Source organism: Melanotaenia boesemani, chromosome 3 (genome assembly GCF_017639745.1).
Source record: "Melanotaenia boesemani isolate fMelBoe1 chromosome 3, fMelBoe1.pri, whole genome shotgun sequence".
In the NCBI taxonomy this organism is placed as follows: domain Eukaryota; kingdom Metazoa; phylum Chordata; class Actinopteri; order Atheriniformes; family Melanotaeniidae; genus Melanotaenia; species Melanotaenia boesemani.
This window is the reverse complement of record NC_055684.1, coordinates 23,183,745-23,204,367: the sequence shown is the minus strand read 5'-3', so window position 1 is coordinate 23,204,367 and position 20,623 is coordinate 23,183,745. Positions and strand designations below refer to the sequence as shown.

The 20,623-nt window shown below is 37.6% G+C and overlaps 1 protein-coding gene across 2 annotated transcripts in view; it reads right to left on the bottom strand.

Moving 5' to 3' along the window:
- Positions 1 to 5,952: 5,952 nt before the first annotated feature.
- ppp1r16b (protein phosphatase 1, regulatory subunit 16B) overlaps positions 5,953 to 20,623 on the bottom strand; it is a 93,108-nt gene continuing 78,437 nt past the window's right edge. The window contains exons 6-11 of one of the 2 annotated variants that reach the window (XM_041981181.1): positions 19,467 to 19,591; positions 11,227 to 11,352; positions 11,057 to 11,132; positions 10,621 to 10,750; positions 10,203 to 10,350; positions 5,953 to 8,909 (exon numbers count right to left, since the gene is read on the bottom strand). In XM_041981181.1, the coding sequence (XP_041837115.1) occupies positions 8,436 to 8,909; positions 10,203 to 10,350; positions 10,621 to 10,750; positions 11,057 to 11,132; positions 11,227 to 11,352; positions 19,467 to 19,591 (1,079 nt within the window). In that variant the 3' untranslated portion in view covers positions 5,953 to 8,435. The remainder of the gene's footprint in view (positions 8,910 to 10,202; positions 10,351 to 10,620; positions 10,751 to 11,056; positions 11,133 to 11,226; positions 11,353 to 19,466; positions 19,592 to 20,623) is intronic. The other variant, XM_041981182.1, reaches the window with a different exon arrangement.

The following is a 20,623-nucleotide window of genomic DNA, read 5'->3' as shown; positions in this document are numbered from 1 at the left end:
CCGTGTGTAAAGTGCACGTCAGACCACTGGAACCACTCACAGATGCAAGTGTGTTCATTTTGGTCACCTGCAGCCACCGTCCATTTACAACTAGATGTCAGTTATTTTTACAGACTGTACCTTTAAATATGAAAACACATATAAAAAGATATTTTTCATAATAAGTGTACGACAACTGATAGCCTAGTTTTTGAATTGCTGAGGAAAATGTGAATATAAAAAAAAACCACTGATGATAATACAAACACATAACACTTATATGATTAAAAAAATAATAATTAAAAAAATAAGAACCATCTTTTTCTTTTTTTTTTTTTTTTACTTTTAGGGTTTAATGCAAAATACACAATCAGCACTAAGTAAAAGTGGTTTTGTATGTAAAAGATCACTGACCTACAAGGAGCTTAATCAATATTTAGCCTTCTACAAGAAAGTAAGTGCAGTCCTTTTTTTATTTTATTTTATTTTATTTTATTTTATTTCTGTCTTGTCTCTTGAACCAATAAAAGTTTTCTGTGTTCAAGCTTCTATAGTTTAAGAAAGTCATATAAATAAGAAAGTAAGAGGTCACAAAGATTCTTAAAAGTCTGTTTTCAGACCAGTATACAGGAAGCCAGTACAGAGAGGCTAAAACAGGTGTGGCGATCACTTTTCTTAATTATATTAAAGTCACTAAATTTTGACTTTTTAGTTGTAGTAAATTCAATCAGACAATGGAAATGGTCTTCCCTTCGCAGAATGTGTTGTCAGGTCAGCCACACCTCATACATCATTGCTTGCAGTTATCTGAGTTTTTGGGATGTCTTGTTGGAGAGCGATAAGGTTGCAGGCCAACAGACTGATGAGACATCAGAAAACTTAACTGTGGAAGTGTTGGTTCCACAAACAACATCAACAGTTTGATGCAGACTTTTGAGAAAACCACAGATATCTTTCTACTCTGCATTTCTCTTGTCTTCACTAGCTTTGTTTTTCATGTGAATTTGCATGCCTATGCAAAAACAGACATAAATGTCACCAGTTAAGGAAGTAGAGACATAAAAGAAATTCAGCTCTACAACTGCTTTAAATTGAATGAAGCACACTTCCTTAAAAATGTTATCAGATAATGCTGATGCATGTCTGCTGTCAGTGTATAGTCATGTGATAAACATGATCTGCTTCCTTGTGACAAAGTGAGTGCATATGTGCACCCTCACCGTTTTTATGGCAGATAGAAGGTGCGTGTGTGTAGGCGGTGAGATAAAACAGTGGGATGTCGGCAGGAAACCATGAAAAACAGTCAGCACAGCTGTGGAGCCTCTGACATTTTGTCTGCAAAGCCACAAAATCCACATTTAGGTGGCTTCTAATTTTAAAGCCTTCTTTACATTTGAGAAAAAAAGAAATTTTTATTTTCCATAAGAGGACAGCAGTGACTAAAAACAAGTCGAGTACTGTTTCAGCAGAAGTGAGGCATATTAATTTTACAACTCAAAACAGCAAAGTACCAACATTTGAGCAGAGAAGGAAATAGAAAGTTGTTACATTTAGGTAGATTTTATGCTCATGTTTAAAGGTCATAGCTACAACTTCTTCATCAAAACAATACATTTTTCAAAAATAATACATTGAAAAAACATCTAGAGGAGTGCAGAATAAAAGTATTGTGTTAATGTAAAAATTTTGTTTTGCACTTCTTAAGGCGGGCAACATTTAAACATGCAGGTTTCAAATTAGACTGATCAAGGCTGAAAAAGTTTCTCAGGTGTTATGATTATATACTTGTTGCAGCCATTTGTAAACAGTTCAGACTCTGGACCCCATTTCACACCCCAATCTGATCAGTTTTGTTTAATGTTAATATAAGAAGTTTAGGTTCTCAGATCGTAAAGATATAAAACAGTTGATGAATTTGATTTCGCCCAGTAATGTTTCACTGCTGAATAGATTCATTCAACCATGTTTGGAGCTAAAATAAAGTGGGATTCTTATGTTGTAAGAATAGAGGATTTTGTCCCATGTATCCCCTTCTCACCTTTTATCCTGCTCATTTAGTAAAGACCAGCTCTTGTCCTGTCTCAGTGAGGTCTAATAGATATTTGTCACAAGGGTTTAGAATCAGATGAGCAAATTTTTATTTTAAATGAATTTATCCTTTTCTTGTATTTATTTATGATTTATCCTAACAGCTGTTTTAGGCATTCGTAAGCCTGGAGTTCTAAAAGAGCTACACAAATCTTGCAGTTTAAATAAATAAATAAATAAATAAAACAAAGAAAATATTATTCTTTGGTTAATTTGCTCATATCGGCATTTATTCCACTACAGCATCTGTGATATAAGGTCATACGGTGACAAAAAGGTTTACTATATGAGGTCAAATAGTCCTGAAAGTTGAAACTCTGCAGGACTGAATATAATGTAGACTTTTTTTACTGTATGTTCATTCAGTGGTTTCATGGTGGAGGGAGTGATTCATTTAGCTTTTCAGGTTTCATAACCCCTCAGGCACAGTTGAGCATCACTGATTTCCTTGTTAAAGACATCGCATCAGTGTTTATCAATTCAATTCAGTTGAGTTTTATTTGTATAGCACCACTCCACAACAGTGTCATTTTAGGGCACTTTACAGACAAATCAAGTCAAGCAAAATCACAATAAATAACAGCCAAGTTAAGGAAAAGCAACAGATTGCATTGCATCTTGACTTCCATCCAATCCCCCACCCTGAGCATGCAAGGGGGGGGGGGACAGTGGAAAGCAAAGACTCCCTTTAACGGGAAGGAAAATCCTCCAACAGAACACTTCTTTCATCTTATTTTAAATAATTGTCCTTACATGTTTCACTAATGTTCTGTGTGGTCTGTGTGTAAATTGCAGATTTGAGTTTTGTATCCATAAAACTATTTCCTTCTTTTAAAACGGTCAGGTAGATGACAAATATGAGAATGATATCGATGTAAATTGTTTTAATGCTAAGAAAAATACTTTTTCTTCTTCACTTTCAATGCCCATCAGACTCGATGGGGAAAAGTGTGTATGTGTTGCATTCTGCCTGAAAGGTCAAAGTTAAACTTGGTTTGGGGCTTTAAGGCTGCTGATGTGGGTCATAACTGACAGCTAATAGCTCACTGAGCTGTTTTATTACTTTTTGTGGTGTTCAAGACATATTTTCATGACTAAACATTGACATCCTGATTAAAAAAATCTAGCATAAGCTTGCTAATTACTTCCCTCATTTGGTGAGCTGTGTGGCTAAATTTTAGAAACATATCTGTATCAGTGTAGGTAGCAAAACCATTTGAATAGGGTTATGAATGGTTATAAAAAATAAGCTTCCAGGCAAATGGAATCAAAATTGACTTAAACATTTCTTATGGTCTCCATTGTCTTAATTTAGCTTGCAAACGTGATGCCATTTTTATCTAGTTTACAGAAAACTGTGTCCTCATAAAGCACTTTAGTGTCATAGAAATTCCCCTTTCGTTTCTGAAACGTTTAGCTCTGTTTCCTAGTGAGCATTAGAAAAGTGAGAGGGTCTCTGCATTTTCAGAAGAGACATATTAGAATGTTACAGCAATCCATCCACATAGATGTAGAAAATATTTGAGTTGTATTTGAAATGACAAAGTTGTGTTAATAGAGCTTAGCCTCGAGATTTAAAATGGAAAAAGCAAAATTAGTATTAGGATAATTACATTCATCATATTCCACCATACCTGATCAAAGTAGCTGTGACACTGATACAGAATATAGTTTTATGTCTGAGGGTTTAGCTCTAGCTTTTCATCAGCTGATGGGCAGACAGATCTTAGATTGACTCAAACATTTTAAAGTCAGATTTAATAACAGAGAAGCGTTAAGTCCATGGGAAAGAGCCGATGTTCTGACCCTCTGAGCCTTCCCGCCATCATCAATGATAATTGTGCAGCTCTTCTATAAATCTTACAATCAACAGCCATGTTCGTTTTGGTGGCCTCTTCCCAGTCCAGGCCGCCTCATTTGCATACCTTTTTTTTCTCCTTCACTTGTTCATGTTGCTGCTTCATCATCTGCTACTGTTTTCCTGTCTTCTTAGTGCATTCCTCCATTTATGCAACTAGCTCAGTGGTCCATATGTCTCTGCATTTTCCTTTTTTGGATCCAATCCACTTTGCCCTTCAGTGAAGAGGACTGAAGAACTGGGACCAGAGCCAGTTGGCCTGCACCCAGTATAGCTGAGGCACAATAGTAAAGACGGGCAACACAATGGAGGGTAATGCTGTGCAGGTCGTGTGTTTTCAGCACCATTGTCATCCTCTCTGTCTATATGCTTTGGGCATACTGACTGTGAACAGAAGGTGCTGCCAATGAATGGATGATTTCTCTGTATATTTGCTCAACACACACTGAAGATTAGTTAAGTTCAATGTTCTGCTGCTTTATCTTTCAAATATCTGAGCTGATGTAAAAGTAAACGTGCTATTTCAGTGTTCTCCCTACTGTTAAATTAAGGGGGGCTCTACGCCCTCCCAAGAAGGTGAAGTTAATTTAAATTAAACACCTAGGGGAAACATTGCTAATTTATGAGCACATAATGAGTAATAAGTACCGTTAAGTTCCTCAAAAAGATAAAATTGTATTAATGTCAACAGTGCACTCCCTTAAAAGCAACAGTAACAACAGACTCAATAAGGGGAACACTGTTTTTTTTTTTTACTTTCCTTTTCCCTCTCCTATGCGGCCCAGCAGTCATGCATCAGAGCAACCATCGCTGTGTGCATCCTGTAGAAATACCGACCCCTGCTGACCTTATCCACAGGCAGGGAAAAAGAGACTGAAACGAAACAGAAAACCATTGATGGGAGCAGCTGAAGTTGAGCCAAGATCCTGATGAAGGACAGCGACATGATCTCTGCTTCTTAGACAAACAGAGGGGAGCTGTAGAGCCAATAATGCAGACGAGTGAAATTAACTGCAGCATGAAAACAGCACAATGTTGAAAGAAAATAATGATGAAAGTACTGCCGACTCCAGTTAAAACTAAGAAATAAGCTGTACCTGACAATTGAAGGACTTTACTAATGAAGACACAATCTTAAATTCTCAAAATATACAATTTATTTAAAATATGTTAATGCAACCATCAATATATTCCAGTAATTACAAAATCAGTAGTTTGTCCTCTTTATAATTTTATCCTTATAGACAACAAGGCTTGCAGTCAAACACAAGCATTGATCGGTATACAGTATACCATGAAAACACAGGTTCATTTTTAACATGTGACTGTCCCTTTCTGGTTCTTATTAACCAGGGTGATGCTCAAAATTGCAGCTCAGTCTGAATTAATTTAATTATTCATTTGAAACTTTTGATTTTATTAGTTTGCAGCAGCTCAGACTTCATATGATCTTTTTTTTAAATCAACCAAAAGCCCAAAATATATGCAGACATTGAATTGCAGTAATTAAAATCAGAAAAGCACAAACCCTTTGCTTTTTAGAAACTTGGCTCTTTTCAAAAATTTTCCTTAAAAAAATCCCCCTTTCAGCTCTGAATGATGCACACTTGTCTCTGAACAGCAGGGAAGACACCCGAACGAACTACTGAACTACACAGCCTCAGTTTCCCCTTTACAAATAATCGCTGCTTAACTGTTCATCAGTACAGGTTAACTGTGTTTTCCTATTTCTTCCTTAATAGTAACACAGACATGTAAATACAAATCATGGGATCAGGTAAAGGAATACTAATACAAACATATGTACAAACTCATCTGCACAAATATTTAACACTGTACAGTTGATGTCTTGGGGATAATATGCTATTGAATTGTGTTACAGGCAATTAGACTTTTGAAAGGGTTGGCTGTTAGAAATAAAGAGAAATAAAGAAATCTACAATGGTTTTCAACACATGGAAGACTCTTTGGCACTTACAAGATCAGAGGAGCGGTTGTTCAATGAAAAGATTCATCCAACATTTTTCGAAATCCAATTATCTGCGTTCTTGAGTGTTGAGTTAGAAGTTTGATACTATTGTCATATTTGATTATTATGAAGCCACAGCCAGCAGCTGAACCATCTTAGCTTAACATAACAATGGAAAACTATGAAACTGCCACATGCCAGCATCAGATAAAATCTTTAATCTTGTGCATATTTGTCCTGACATGTCTCAATGTGAAAATGCTATGTGCAAAGGATGAGGAACAGAAGTTGGAAAAATTAGGGAATCATGTAAAAATAAAAGAATATTTTTGATCTTCCTTTTTCTGTATTGTGGCCTTTTCTTCTTTTATTGTTTAAAGTTGTTATTAAGCTAACACACATTTCTTAAACTGCAACAATTTAAAAGAGATATTTATTTATCATGTCAAGTGTCCATGACGATAATCACATTATAGAACTGCACTTACAGAGGTTTCCAAAAACAAATGGTTTACTTTAAAAAAAAGGGTATTATGTTTGGTATTAAATTACTTTGACCTCCAATAGTAGGATGTGGTGGATAAAGGTGATAAACAGAGGACTTTCATCAAGCAGAGTAGGGTCTGATGCCCTATTTTAAGCATGTTTGAAAAATGTACTGTACAGATGCTTGTCTGGTGGAAGGGGGTTAGCACACAGAGGGGTGAAGAGGAAGAAGGAGGGTGTCAGGGCCTATTTAAACATTCAGTCTTTTTCCATCTGCAGCTTTACCTGAGCAAAATCACTCTTAATGTTAGTAGTTTAAGTTGTATTTTTCCTCACTATGGAAAGTGAAAACTCGTGTTTACTTTAGGTAACTGGCTAAGACACAAAGTGCTGGTATGTAAGCAGTTCTTACTAGTTTTGGAAATTGTTATGCTGGTTATTAATGTGGGTGGTCTTGAGCTTAGCAATGCTAAGCTAAATGGCTGCTGATGGTAGCTACACATTTAGTACAAATACAAATGCTTTTCTTTTAAAACTCTCTTTACAAGTCTTTCCAAAAAATGTCAAAATATTCCTTTAAATGTTTTTTTTTCCTTTTTTGTGAACTGACAAATGTGGATTATGTTTTTGAGTCACGATGCATTAATGTACACCTAATATGGAGAGTACGGTCTTGCTATATCCCCGAGCCAAGAGAAGTTTTTTTATTTTGTTTTTGTAAAGAGGCATTAAGGAGTAAGTTTGTGTGCATCTTCTGAAAACTCTTAACACACTTACAGTAATTCATTACACAACACAGTTTCTGTTAATAAGACAAATACAGTGACGGGCAGAAGCTAGAGCCACACAATGGCCACCAGGAAAAACAAAAACAAATAACAATGTTATTTGTAAGGAGACAAGTATGAACCCACCCACGCAGGATGGCCTGTATTAACAACATGTACACACATCAGACAGTAACCTTCAATTTATCGTTTGATTTTTCCATGTCAGAAGGTGCTTTGCTGGAAAGATGCATCCTCCCAGCTCATCTCATACTGCATTCACACTCTCCACACAGCATCCAAATAATAAATACACTCAACTTTAGGAACCATAATTTCATAAATAACAAAATGTACAGCAAATTTTAACCATGTTTGCTTAAATTATCTATACGAGTAAGCACAAAGTGGATTATACACAATACAAAGCATTGACCTGTCAGTTTAGGTTTGATATGAGGACGGTGAGGTGAAGCATAGTCGACAGAATATAGTGACAGTTTAAAACACAAGTGCAGTAATTTACTCTTTCCTGTTATCGCTCCTATCAGTTTGAGAAGTACACTTCTTAAATAGTTTAACACTGTTTTCTGGCATTCCTTCCCTTTAGCTTTGCAGGGAGTTAACAAACAGAGACTTGGAAGAAAATGTCAACGTGTTCTCCTGCTACATTTTAATGTTCCACCTATGTTGTGGTACAACATGGAGCATTGCAATACTTTAATGAGCCTTCCTTGTCATTTAAAAATTTTTTTTTTTTAAAAAAAAGTCCAAGAGGAAAGGTTGTTTAATAACCTGATAAAGATCCATTTGTGGGATTAAAAGCTTTTTTTGTCTCATCATGGGGGAAACATGCAATAACTTGTGATGTTTTCTCCTCCCCTGCTTCAAATTCTTTGACCCTTTAAAAGTGGACAAAAAAATCAGTAAAGCCATAGAGGCAGCTCATTCTCTCTAATCATGTGGCTTTTCTTTCATCCTTGTACTTCAGGGAAAATTATCCAGGTAACATCCGCAGAAACATGTAACATTTCTGAGTGTCTTTCCTCCTCTCTGCTCCACTTCAAACATGCCTGCTTTGGGACAAAGTCTCCAAATAAAGCAGAAGTCATGTGACACAGAGGTATGTGAAGTTTTCAGACCCTCATTGGGCCTCCCAACTTCTCTGGATAAAGTTTAAAGTCAGAAAGAAACGGGATGTTATGGACAGGAATACTCTCCATTTCCTTCCTTCCTCTCCTCTCTTACACAGCACATTCCTTCCTGTTCCGTCAGCAGTCACATGTTGCTACGACACGCAGCAGCAGGTCCGCACCTTCGGCTGCTCCTCCTCTACAGGCTGTTTCAGCTTCAGGAGCGGCGGATCACCGCTGGCAGGTGTGTAGTAAACTGCGTTGCCATTGGAGGAGACCAGAGGCATGCAAGGGTCTTCTGAGTTGGTTTTGGCATCAGTGAATGAGTCTGTGGAGCCGTTACCAAGATGACCGTTAAACAAGGGGTGATTCAACAGTTTGGCTGCAGCCCTCTGCTTCTTCAGCTCTGACAAAGTCTGAGCGCGCTCTCTTGGCAAAGCCTCTTCTTGGGTGGGCTGAGTGGTGATGACCCCACCCTTATTTGCAGATGGCGTGCTGCCATTGGAGGGCGGCTGAGGTGGCGTTGACGTGGTGGTGTTGATCAGACCGTTTTGTTTGTTGCTGCCATCTTTGAGGATGGTAGGCAGCTTGGACTTGTCTGGCAGCTCCACGTCGACGACTGGCTTGACCTGCAGGACATCAATACGGATTACTTTGATCCTTCTGTGAGCTTCATCTTAGAGATAATTTAAAAAACGCCTGACTTTCTGTAATAAAATATAATCAAATATCCTGGATTTGACATCCAAGCGGCCCAATTAAAATAAGATTAAAGAAAATCGCCCCAATAAAGTTTTGCTACGTATATTCCTTTAGAGATGAAGAGTTTCGATATATAGTCCATATAGTGCTGGTTTACAGCAAATGCTGAAGGTGTTCTCAGTATGGCATTGATTATGATATAGAATATAATGCTAAGAAAAGCCAAATAATGATAGCTAGAAGCGCTGATCATAGGAATTCAACCTTTCCTATCTTTTATCTGTCTAACAGTCCTCTGTCTGTGTGTGAGGAAATTAAGTACTTAGGTCATGTCATATCTGGATGACAAAGACATCCATCAACATCGCTGTAAAATCTATGCTCAAGCTAACACCCTGATAAGTAAATTCTATGTGCTCTGTCACACTGTTTTTTACTGGTCAGCTTTGGTCAAACTAAAGGAAAAAGAGTATGCAGAGACTCAAGGTAGCCTACAATGCTGCATTGAGGTTGATACATGGTGTCCCTAGGTGCTGTAGTGCCAGTCAGTTGTTTGTGGCCACAAGGGTGCCATCTATTAAGGCACTCTTAAGGCAGCTTATGTTTGGTTTTATGTGTCGATTGGATAAGTCAGAAAACCATATTATAGAAACCCAAGCTAGCCCTCTGAAAAGCTGCTGTCGATTCACTTCTAAATTGAGACAGCATTGGTTTAACAGCCTGTGTGTTTTAATGTGCGCTAATCGTGTTTGGTTTTCTCTTTTTTTACTGTTTATTCTGTATGTGTGTTTTATGGACCTGTGTCTGCAAATAAAGTTTATTATTATATATTTCTGCTATCTACTTGGGTAAAATGCCATTTCAGGTCATGATGATTTTTTACATTCCTCTTAACTACTTTAAATAAGCTGCTAATAAAGTTCATCAGCTTGTTGCAGTAAGTAAATATACAGACTAAGAATTTACTGCAGCTTTTTTCCACTGTGGGTTTCCTCCTGCAGGCTTGTTGCCGAGCGTTGGAGGAAGTCCCGACTCCTCAGTTTTGACACTTCTACACCCAACCTGACATTTAGGCTGAAAGGGGCAGATTCTAATCTTTCTCGCTTTTAAACACATTTTTGTCATGTTATCTGATAAAGTACGTAGGAAGAAGTGAAAAAGAGATACATCAACATCCAACTTCTGCTTCTAAAAACAAGCAGTGACAGTGAAACACTTACAGTAAGCACCTGATTGTTCTCCTGATCAGACTCCTTCTCCTTCTCCTCTTCCTCCTCCCTTCCTCCCCTCCACACGATGGCCTCAGTCTCGTACTCTTTTCGACACAAGTTGTGTCTGTCCGACAGACTGGCTCGCCGCACCACTTTTCTGTGGAAGCAAGTGAATTTCTCAATAAGATGAAGCAAAGAGGAAAATAGTAACCTGTCTGCCCGCCATAGTGTCAGTACTGTTAATCAGACATTATGAAACCATTCAGTCACAGAGATCTCTGGTGGGTTAGGATCAAAACTGTGAGTAAAGCAAGGGTATTTTATGAAATCTTTGCTTTCTTCTACTACATTTCCCTATTTACTAAAAAACAAAGTAAGTACATACTTTGTAATAGCTGCAGTGAAACCAGCAGATGTCAGCACTTACCCACGGCTGCCTGCACTAGACGTCCGCCTGCATAAGGACGTCTTGTGTTTGAGCTGTGACTTCATAATTGTGTCGTGTTTGTGTTTCAGGTCCAGCAGGATGGCTCTGAACTCCTCATCTTCACACAGATCTTGAACAGACAGGGACAAATAACATCCTTTCAATAAAACAGTTTGCTAATGCTTCCCTATGCTCATCAGTTTTACTTTCTTACTTCCTTAACAGTCAATACTGCTAAAAATCTCAAACCTGACATTTAACAGCAACACTTTAATTGGACATTTAATAACTTCCAAACTGGTTCAGACTGGGAAATAACACTAGATGATAAACTGTGACTGAAAGAACTGGAAGTGAAACACTGCTGAGATGATCTTTCCTAAGGCCCCCTCCACACCAGGGACACAGATAATAGATGGCTATGTTTTAAAAGTACCGATGGGAGTCTCCTCTAGGAAGGTTTTGGCGTTGAGACTGGCTCCATGTGACACCAGCAGCTCCGCCACATGCATCTGAAACAACAAAAGCAGCAAATTACATTGATAGCTTCAGCAACCTTTGTGTGTGTGCTTATCTGTTTCATGTTTCCTGTTGTGTTTACCTTACCTGACCCCAGCACGCTGCAGCATGAAGAGGCTGCCATCCATCTGAGTCTCTTAGGTCCATGCGAGCCCCCCCCTCCAGCAGCAGCTCTGCAGCCTGCACGTAGCCATTTGCTGCTGTGATGTGGAGCTGCAAAGGAAGAGCACAAGTGCTGATTCAAACTTTCCAGTGAATGAGATTTGCTGTAGATTTGTCTTGGCATCTATATTGTGGCTTTAGGTTTCATGAACTAAATATATTAGTAACAGCATAACACTATAAATATCCCCAGAATTAGATACTCAAATATTTTGTTAATAGGAGATATTTGCACCACTTAGCACCTTTGAGCTTGTCAGGTTAGACCCATAAAAGGCTATGCCATCAGTTCAGGCTCATAGTGTGCTGAGTTCTACTCGAGCAGTAGATAAAAACTGTTTCTACTGCTTTGACAATTTCTATCAGGAGACATTTCTAGAGGACTAATAGCTGTGAAGAGTGGATCATTGCATGCTCTCTTTCATCTTATCTGTAATAGCAGGATATTAATTCTAGTCCCACCCTGTTGTTGAACTGCCTTTGGCCACTCGGTTGAAATTCATATTATACAGCCCCAAAATGTTCATAGCCACAGCTATTTATTTCAATTTTCAAATGGATCCTGAAGTGGCCAAACACATCAGATTAGTCTGGTTTTCTGCTCAGAAACTGTAATATTTTCAAATGACCAGCTGTGGTCAGAGTACAAGAATAGAATAGAATAAAATAGAATAGAATAGAATAGAATACAGTAGAATAGGAAACATGCTGTACAACATATGTTAAATTATACCTGTTACTAAAAGAGTCAAGTCTGAGCAGGTAGACCTCTCTGGATAAATTAGGTCTGTGGTGATATTTCCATGTTGGTGCACCAGCAGCCAACCAGCAATGATTGACTTGCCTGAGTTGTGGGTAGAGGGGATGGAAATAAAGTCAGCTGTGGTAAGAAGGAAGTTTTAAAAAGAGGCAAAGCCTCATGCTCTGATAAATGCTGTAACATTTGACAAAACATTAACTCCTTAATTCCCAGGGCATCAGGTTATTATTTGGGTTGATTAGTCCTGAAACTAAAAATCTACTGACATAAAGCAAGAAATGACTTTAGAAGCTTGAAACACTTTCAGGAACTTTGTTTGAATATTTAATTTTGATATTTGCGTATGTATGAAAACTGCTTTTGATAAGTTTTAGTAATAAGCTCTGTGTAGATTCTCCATGTTCTAGGTCATGTTCATCTAAAACGTTTAGAAGCCAAGAGACTTCCCTCCTGGACAAGATGTCAAAACAAAAAAAGGTTATCCAGTTAATGTGTTTTAAGAAAACTACAAACCTAATCAACACTTTTCACTCTGAAATGTATATTTAAAATAAACTCTGTAGAGGCTGATACATATTTTTGCTTTGTGTGGTAATGTCCAAGAAATTTCCAGAAAATCATGTAAACTAGATAAAAGCATCTTTAAGTAATGATGAGTATTTTTCTGGCTTCCAAATGACTAAATCTGAGAAATGAAACATAATATGAGAGCATGTCTGATCTCTCAGCCTGATGGTTTGTCAGGCAGAATTAGTTTGTTGTGATGGCAGTGACCTGAAGACCCCAATGAAACTCTGAACACAACTGGCCTGAAATAACAAGCAGCTTAAAAATATCTCTCTTTTTTTCTGCTTAGTGCAGGGGAGTTTGTACAACTGCGGATGTCAGTCTGGATAAGAGGAGTAGTGAGTATTACTCTTCTGCAAAGAAAGGTACGTGATCCTAGCTGTCTATTTGTAAGGTAGGGCAACAACTAACATGATTAACTGAACTGAACATAGGAAAAAGGGGAATTTAAGAAAAAGAAGAACCCATTCTGGCGTAGATTTGCAAATAATACTACTACTACTACTACTACTACTACTAATAATAATAATAAAAATAATATTAATAATAATAATATAGAAAGCCTAATTTAACAGCAGCTAACTCGTCATGGAGTAGCCCCCCGCCTTCTGATAATAGGTTGTACACAGTTTTTACACACAGCTTAAAGGATAGAACAGGGGTGCCCAAGTCCAGTCCTCAAGGTCTACTATCCTGCAACTTTTAACTGCAACCCTTCCCCAAAACACCTGAATCAAATGAATGGCTGATTACCAGGCATCTGCAGAGCTGAATGGCATGTGGATGAGGGAATTGAGCCATTTGATTTAGATGTATTGGAAAAGAGTTGCAAAATATTCTAAAATAGCTCTAGAGGAATGGACTTGGGCACCCCTGGGATAGAAAGTCCTTTTTTGTGTCCATCTGGCCAACTTATGGTTTTGCATTGCTTAGGTTGTGTTGTGTTTACAGTATTGTGCACTGTTTCAGATGCATGAATATGGGGAACCAAAGTTAGCTACCAGCTAAGTCATCTCAGCTTGCAATGCAGTGTATATTATCAAGCCACCATATCCAGGAGCAAAATAAAACAGCAATTCCAATGACATCATTTGATGTTCTTGTATTTATTGAAATAATGGTGCTACCATGTCTGTTTCCTTCACCTTCATTTTTATGCAGTTTAAGCTATTTAAGCCACAATGGCTCTGCATGTACTAGAGCCCCATTGCGAAGGGCCTTGTGTTGGTCATGCCATTGTTCTAGGTCCAATTGTATATTTTTGTAGATGTTTACAATTTAGCTTCTAGTTTTTACCATTTCCTAGTTAATAATGCACTTCTGCACTACTTCAAAACAGAAAAGATAAAAAAAAGACAAAATGACACCTGTTTACATTCCTGCTAATATTTTCCTACAGTGAAACTAATACTAAAAGTATCTAAAAAAGAACGTTGTGAAGATTTGAAGGACTGACTCCAGGCTGCAACACTGGCTTCCTGATCCACCTCTTATATAACTGGATCTTTTGTCATTCTTCCATTGCACAGTACAGCTTGATTCAACCCTTCTTTATTTTTCCACTAAAGCATCATCAAAAGAGACACTAAACCTTGGTGTGTGTGTTTGTGTGTGTGTGTGTGTGGAAAGGTCATAGCACTATTTGAGTTTTCAAGCAGCTCTGTGTACAAAAGTGTCTAACTTATCTTCAGAGTGAACACAGCTGTGCACTACAGGGCACATCTTCAGACAGCACAGAAGAGAAGAAATATTAAAGCACTCATTGCATGTTTTTCTGTGTTCTCTGGTTATCTGCAGAGTTAAAACAGGAAATAACACCTTAAACAGACTGAGGCTAAAAGTCAGTCTCTAAAAGACAGGCTTCCTCAACACTAAAGAGGCATGGGTCTGAGCCGGTCAACGGTAAGGAGCTTCAGTGCTTCCTTTATTACCTCCTTTAGAATAGGAAACATCCGACTATCAGGAAAGAATTAGATTGTTCCTTACTTGAAATCCATTCAGATTACTTCTCAATTATTTTTGTCCACTTGCACAAACTGTAATTCACTAAAATGAAAAAAATATGAGGATATGAAGATAAGCGTGACCAACTAAAGTGAGCAGCCTATGTCATCATTTACTTTTGTGCTTTTTTTCTCTACTTTATTGAATAACCAACCCTGATAATAAGGTAATATTTCATATTGTATTATACTTACATGAAATATATGTTATAGTGTTGCTGAAACCACATGATGAGAATGCATTTGGTGAAATACTCGGTGCTGTTTGTGGAATATGTTTTGAACAGCTGTTTCACCGCGGCAAGCCACAGCATGGCAAAGTGTAACTGGACTCTAGCAGAGCATGGCTGCCTTTTCCTGAGCTTTTAAGAAATTCTCCCATCATTTTTCTATGACCTCATGGTGTTTTCAAATGTGGTTAGAGAGAAGTACTTTTAGAAAACAACATATATTTTTGGCTATTCAGCCATAGCTGCTGATTGTACATCCATAGTTAAGGAATTTCTCTCATTTGAAGCCTGCAATGTTAAGTATCAGCTCAAAAAAAAAAAAAACACCTGGTACTAGGTGGTACATACTATTGAGAGGGAAGGAAAAAGGCACACGTAGAGTTGAGTTGAGCAAAAACTATATAATGGAAAGGGCCACCAGAAGCATGTGAGGAATGTAAAGGTCACTCAGCTTCTGCAGGGCTGATCAATGTCTGGTTTTAGACCTCTTGACTGGTTCAGAGGGTTGACTGAGATCTTCTGCTGCTGAGGATGTGTTGAAGGGTTCTTATTGCTTTTAAGAGGAGAAAACAGGGATCCTGCTGCAGAAAACTAGTTTACCTGTAAGTAGAACTGACTTTTCAGGTCCAGGTTCAGGTAACAGATTTAGTTTGGTCATGACTGGATATAATCCGTTGGTTTTCTTTAGCAAGGCAATTATTTTTTATGAACTGGCTTGTATGGACACAGTTATTATAAACTGGATTAATGTGGATTTGCTTGAATTAGATCACATGAATTGAACTGAACTAAACTGAACTGAACTGAACTGAATTGAACTGAATTGAATTGAATTGAATTAAATTAAGTTGAATTGAATTGAATTAAACTGAATAGAAAAAATCAATAAGTTGAGTAAAGAATGCATGGATAATGGAAAGAATGGCAACAGATAAATATGGAGCAGAGCCAGAATTTAAATGAAAATGAGCTGGAAATATTAATATGTGCCAATCCTAAACATAATGGTAACCTAAAAGAACAAGAATAAAAGAGAAGCTGTTATATTAACACTCTTATATTCAGTTAATGAAGTGCAAAAACTCATCATTTACATGACTTCTCTTAATTACCAAAAAGACTTGATACAATCTTGATATAACATTCAGTTTAATATTGAAACAGAGAGTAAACAACACCCAGCTAATACTGAGTTAACCCCTTACGATGCAGACGTACCGGCCCCGGTACATGACTACTAATCAACAACATTGCAGCCATGTGTGCAAGCCCCTCCGTCATGAATGCCCACAATATACACATCAAATGAAAGCTCAAAGTCTCGTCTTTAACCATTTTGACACGCAACAACCACAGCGCTAACACTAAAGCGTTTTTTACAGAAAAGCAGGAAGTTTAAATGTTGACTTTCCTTAACTTTGAGGGCTCTGTATAGGTCAAACATCAATATTTCCCATCAAGATTGTTCTCATTCTGTCCGTACAGGTTAGGCGAGGACAAAAACTATTTTTTTCTGTGTGTTCTAAAGTGTAAAACTTTTTATCAGTAACACTTACAGTGATTCTGATTGCTGTGGGTGAAACTAGAGAGTGTTACCTTTACAAAGAGCCAAAGCCTGTACTTACAATCCAGAGGGTTCAATAACAGCAGTAATTCTAATTTGGAGAGGTCATATTACAGCCGTTTTTGCCAAAATGACCCCGCTTGATAAGGGGTTAACCTATAGAACAATGATTGTAAATTCATGGTATGAATTAATGATGTTTGCAATAGGAAAGGTGTGTCTGTTCTAAGTGACAGTAAATCCATATACATCTATTTTACATTTAAAAGTCGTGCTCCTGTATACATAGCATTTCTCCACTGATCCACTGGATTTTCCAAGTCTGTTTACAAGTCTCAGGGAGCATATCTCCACTTATTAAACAGTTTTATAAAGGCTCTTTGACTGGAAAAAAATATGAAACTGTTTTAAGCAAGTCAGTATTGGAGGTGGTGGAAGATGACAAGGCTGAAAAATGTGGGGAAATAAATTGAGAGAGAAGTTGCTTTGAGCAAAACAAACATAAACAAGCCTGTTCAGCATAGTGGATATATTATATACTTATATTTAACTTAGATCAGTGGCTTGGCCTATAGCTGACTCTGGACCAAGATGGTGGACCAGCATGCATGCTAAAAACCCCATGATCCTCCAGCTGCATCTCCAGTAATCTGACCTGGTTTACCCACTTACTGTCCATAAAAGGCTGGGACAGAGACACTCTCATGTTCAATTTTCACTCAAATCTTCAGTTTTACATTTGCTCAAAAAATGTTAGTAATAGTTTTACTTCAGCAAGAGAAAACAATCTTAACATTTCCCGTTTATTTTGACAGACAGTATTTACTGTACTAACCATTTAGTCTTGTTAAATGTGACATTTTTTCAGAGAAGATGCAAGATTAAAGGTTAAAAAACATGTTCCAGTCTCAGGTTTCTAACTACATGATCAGTTTGTTTTTTTAATCACACTTTCCTGTGATCATAAGCTCTGTGACATATTTGTACATGTCTGTTTTTAACAGTGGAAGTTTGTCACAACCGCAGTCGCACTTTAGTCCTTCTCTTTTTTCCCGTTTGTAATTGGTGCTTTAGTTTTTTTTTTGCATAGGTATATTAAAACTATTTGCAGCCACATGATCATAAAATCATATCACATAAAAACAGAGACAGAAAATGCATTTCACTACAAAACCAAATGATTTGTGCAACTTCCAACCAGTTCTGGGTTTTTTATGCCAATGATTTTAATATGACTTGCTCTAGTTTTCTTCATAATGCTCACATAAAGATTAACAACAACGGGACTAGCAGCACAATCAGACAACCTGTAGTAAGACTTTAAAGCTTAACAGGGTTATTTTGGGATTCTACCGTCCCATCGCTGTTTCCATCCAGTGATCCGTCTGTGTGTTTCCCCACTGTAGCTAAATCCCTGACACACAAGAACGTCATTAAGGTCTGAAATTACACGGCCTTCTCAGAAATTTTTATTTGTGCCCGACATTTCAATGAATCACTGTACTGAACCGCTAGACAAGTTGAGGGACAAATTTATTCAATGAACCTCCTAATTAACACCAAACTGACTTTCACTACAGCATAAAGACATGAAGTTGACCTTAGCATGCTTCAGTTCTCTCTAATCACCCCTTAGCAAAAAAACAGGACGTGACTGGCACATCGACATCTAAAACTTCTACGTTTCAGTCATGTTTTTGAAGATGGAAAGACAGTAGTGACTGGTATGTTGACTAACTTTGTCAAACCTTTGAGGTTTGTGGGTTTTCAAGTAGTATTTACAACCTAAAATGCACTCAATGACAACACAACAGGAAATAAAAAGGACATTCCACTAGTGATGAATTATGTTTTTACGACTCTAATTATTCAATTTGTGAATGTGTCTTTGCTTCTTGTGATGTGTTAAAATATTAATATGAATTTAGTGTTTTAAGTTCTGACTGCAGGTATATTCTGCATTCAAGGCAAGGATAAGTTGGATATCTGCAAAGCATTTTAAATCATTCATCTGGTTTGACTGTAAGGAGATTATAATGACTTTCTATTGCCTGATTACCTCTGAAGGTTTTACAGCCTCATGAGATAGCACTGCAGAGAGCAGAATCTTTAAAGGGCGAAACCATAATGAAGATGGTCCACTGAATATTTACATACCACCTTGTCTTGTTTTTCTTCGTGGTGCATCATCTGTATGAAAGTGTAGGACTGCAGCACTATGACAGGGTAACTTGAAAAAATTCTAAAGCTGGACCATATTTAATGATAAAACACGCATGTATGAGTAACATCTCCATCAAATCAGTTTTTTACCTACTGATAAACAGGATTGTTTTTCTCTTCATCCTCTTTGTCTGGTATGTTTTTCTTGTTTGCATGGGGGCTGATCCAGGTGCATGTGAAGTAGCCATGCTCATATTGCAAGGTAAAAATTACTTGTGCTGCATCTGGTCACTCAGGGTTACCTACATTTCCACCTAAAGATAAAACAGGAAATCATTTCTATTTAATTCTTTTAGTTTAATTAAATTATCACAGAGCTAGACTGAGATAGTAAAGGTCCAGATTTGGCCTGGAACCCCCCCCCCCCCCCCCCCCAACTGAATCAGTTTGGTTTTGATTCATATCTGTAAGAAGGAAAACTGTAGAAATCTCTGTACCAGGATTCCTTTTTCAGGGATGAACAGACATGTTACAGTTTTTACATGTCTGTGGAGTCTGCCTGACAGTTCAGACTCCACAGTGTGGTATGGTACGACTTATAACACATATTATCCTTTTCATGTCATTCTTTAAAAATCTAAAAGGAAGCAAATGTGTCTAAAGAGCAACAACAGCAGCAGCTGTGTTGGACGATTATCCAAAGGATTACATTCTTATCATGGTCTAACTCAAAATCTAAAATAAACTATTAAAAGTTATATTGCGCCTCTTATAGGTGCTCTAACGCCGCAGTAACGTCTCTGTGCATATGTGTATTCCAGCAGGGGAAACTCTTGTGTAGCTGTGCCAGCCACTTTTAAATGTGAGCAGCGCCTCACCAGCGTGGCTCCCTGAGAGTCCTGCTGGTTGACCTCCTCTCCTTGTCTCAGCAATTCCTGAATGTCTCCCAGCATCCTCCTCTCTGTGGATGCCCTTGTCTCGTTGATCATCTCCTGGGTGATACCTGTCAAACACGCAAGAGAGCCGCAATTAATCCACCAGAGATCCTTTCTCTGACAGCTTTAACGTATAACTGCAGCATGTTTTGATACTGGACAAAGAAACGTTGACTGACAACAACAATTTTTGACGTCTTCAGAAAGTAGTAGCTTATGGTGCTGTTGAATAAAAATGTAACTGGATGGGTTGGATGAGATATTAATGATTCGAAGTGACAGATACAGGCTGCTTTTTGATGTTTTGAAGGGGAGTTTTACAAGCTAGAAAATAAAAACTTGACATAAGATTCAGAATGTTCTAAATAAGCAATATTGATGACTACTGGAAGGCAGATCACCTTCACATATAGTAAATAATTGAATTTTTTAATACCTTTTTTGGGGAACTGTTTAAATTGGTTGAGAATCAACACAGAACATTTCTATTTGGTAAATGTTTGAAAAAACAAAAAAATTACACAAAATGAAATAGCCTCTCCCTTAAAATCACACATATTTTCAATATACAAAATAAGATTACAAAAAAATGTGAGTTAACTTCATAATTATTCTATAAGAATAAAATAACACCAACGTTGAGGATCAATTTGGAACAAGCCTGAGCTGGAAACAAAAACCCAGTTTGAATAATCACAAAAATTGATTATTTAGGCACATGCACACAATCACTTTGGTTTGGTGGTGGAAAGATGAAAGAGAATCTCCTGCAACTATCACTCCTACCTAAAATAAATTGTGGAAGTAAACAGGCCAGGTATCACCTGACTGTGCATATTTTATTGACAAGATTTCAGCCTTAAGACCTTTTCTCATGGCACTAACAAATAAATCCATCCATGCATCAAGCACTCCAGCATCCAGACCAATATTTTAAACTGGACCTCTGTTTCAGCATCACTCTCTCGACTGCAACATGAGTGTCAGTCAGTGATTGCAATAAAGGGTGAACTGAATTCGCAATCAGGCCCAGAGGGTGTTGAAAAGCAGAGAAATCTCCGTCTTCTGTCAACTGCATCCCATCCATCTGTTTTTCTTTT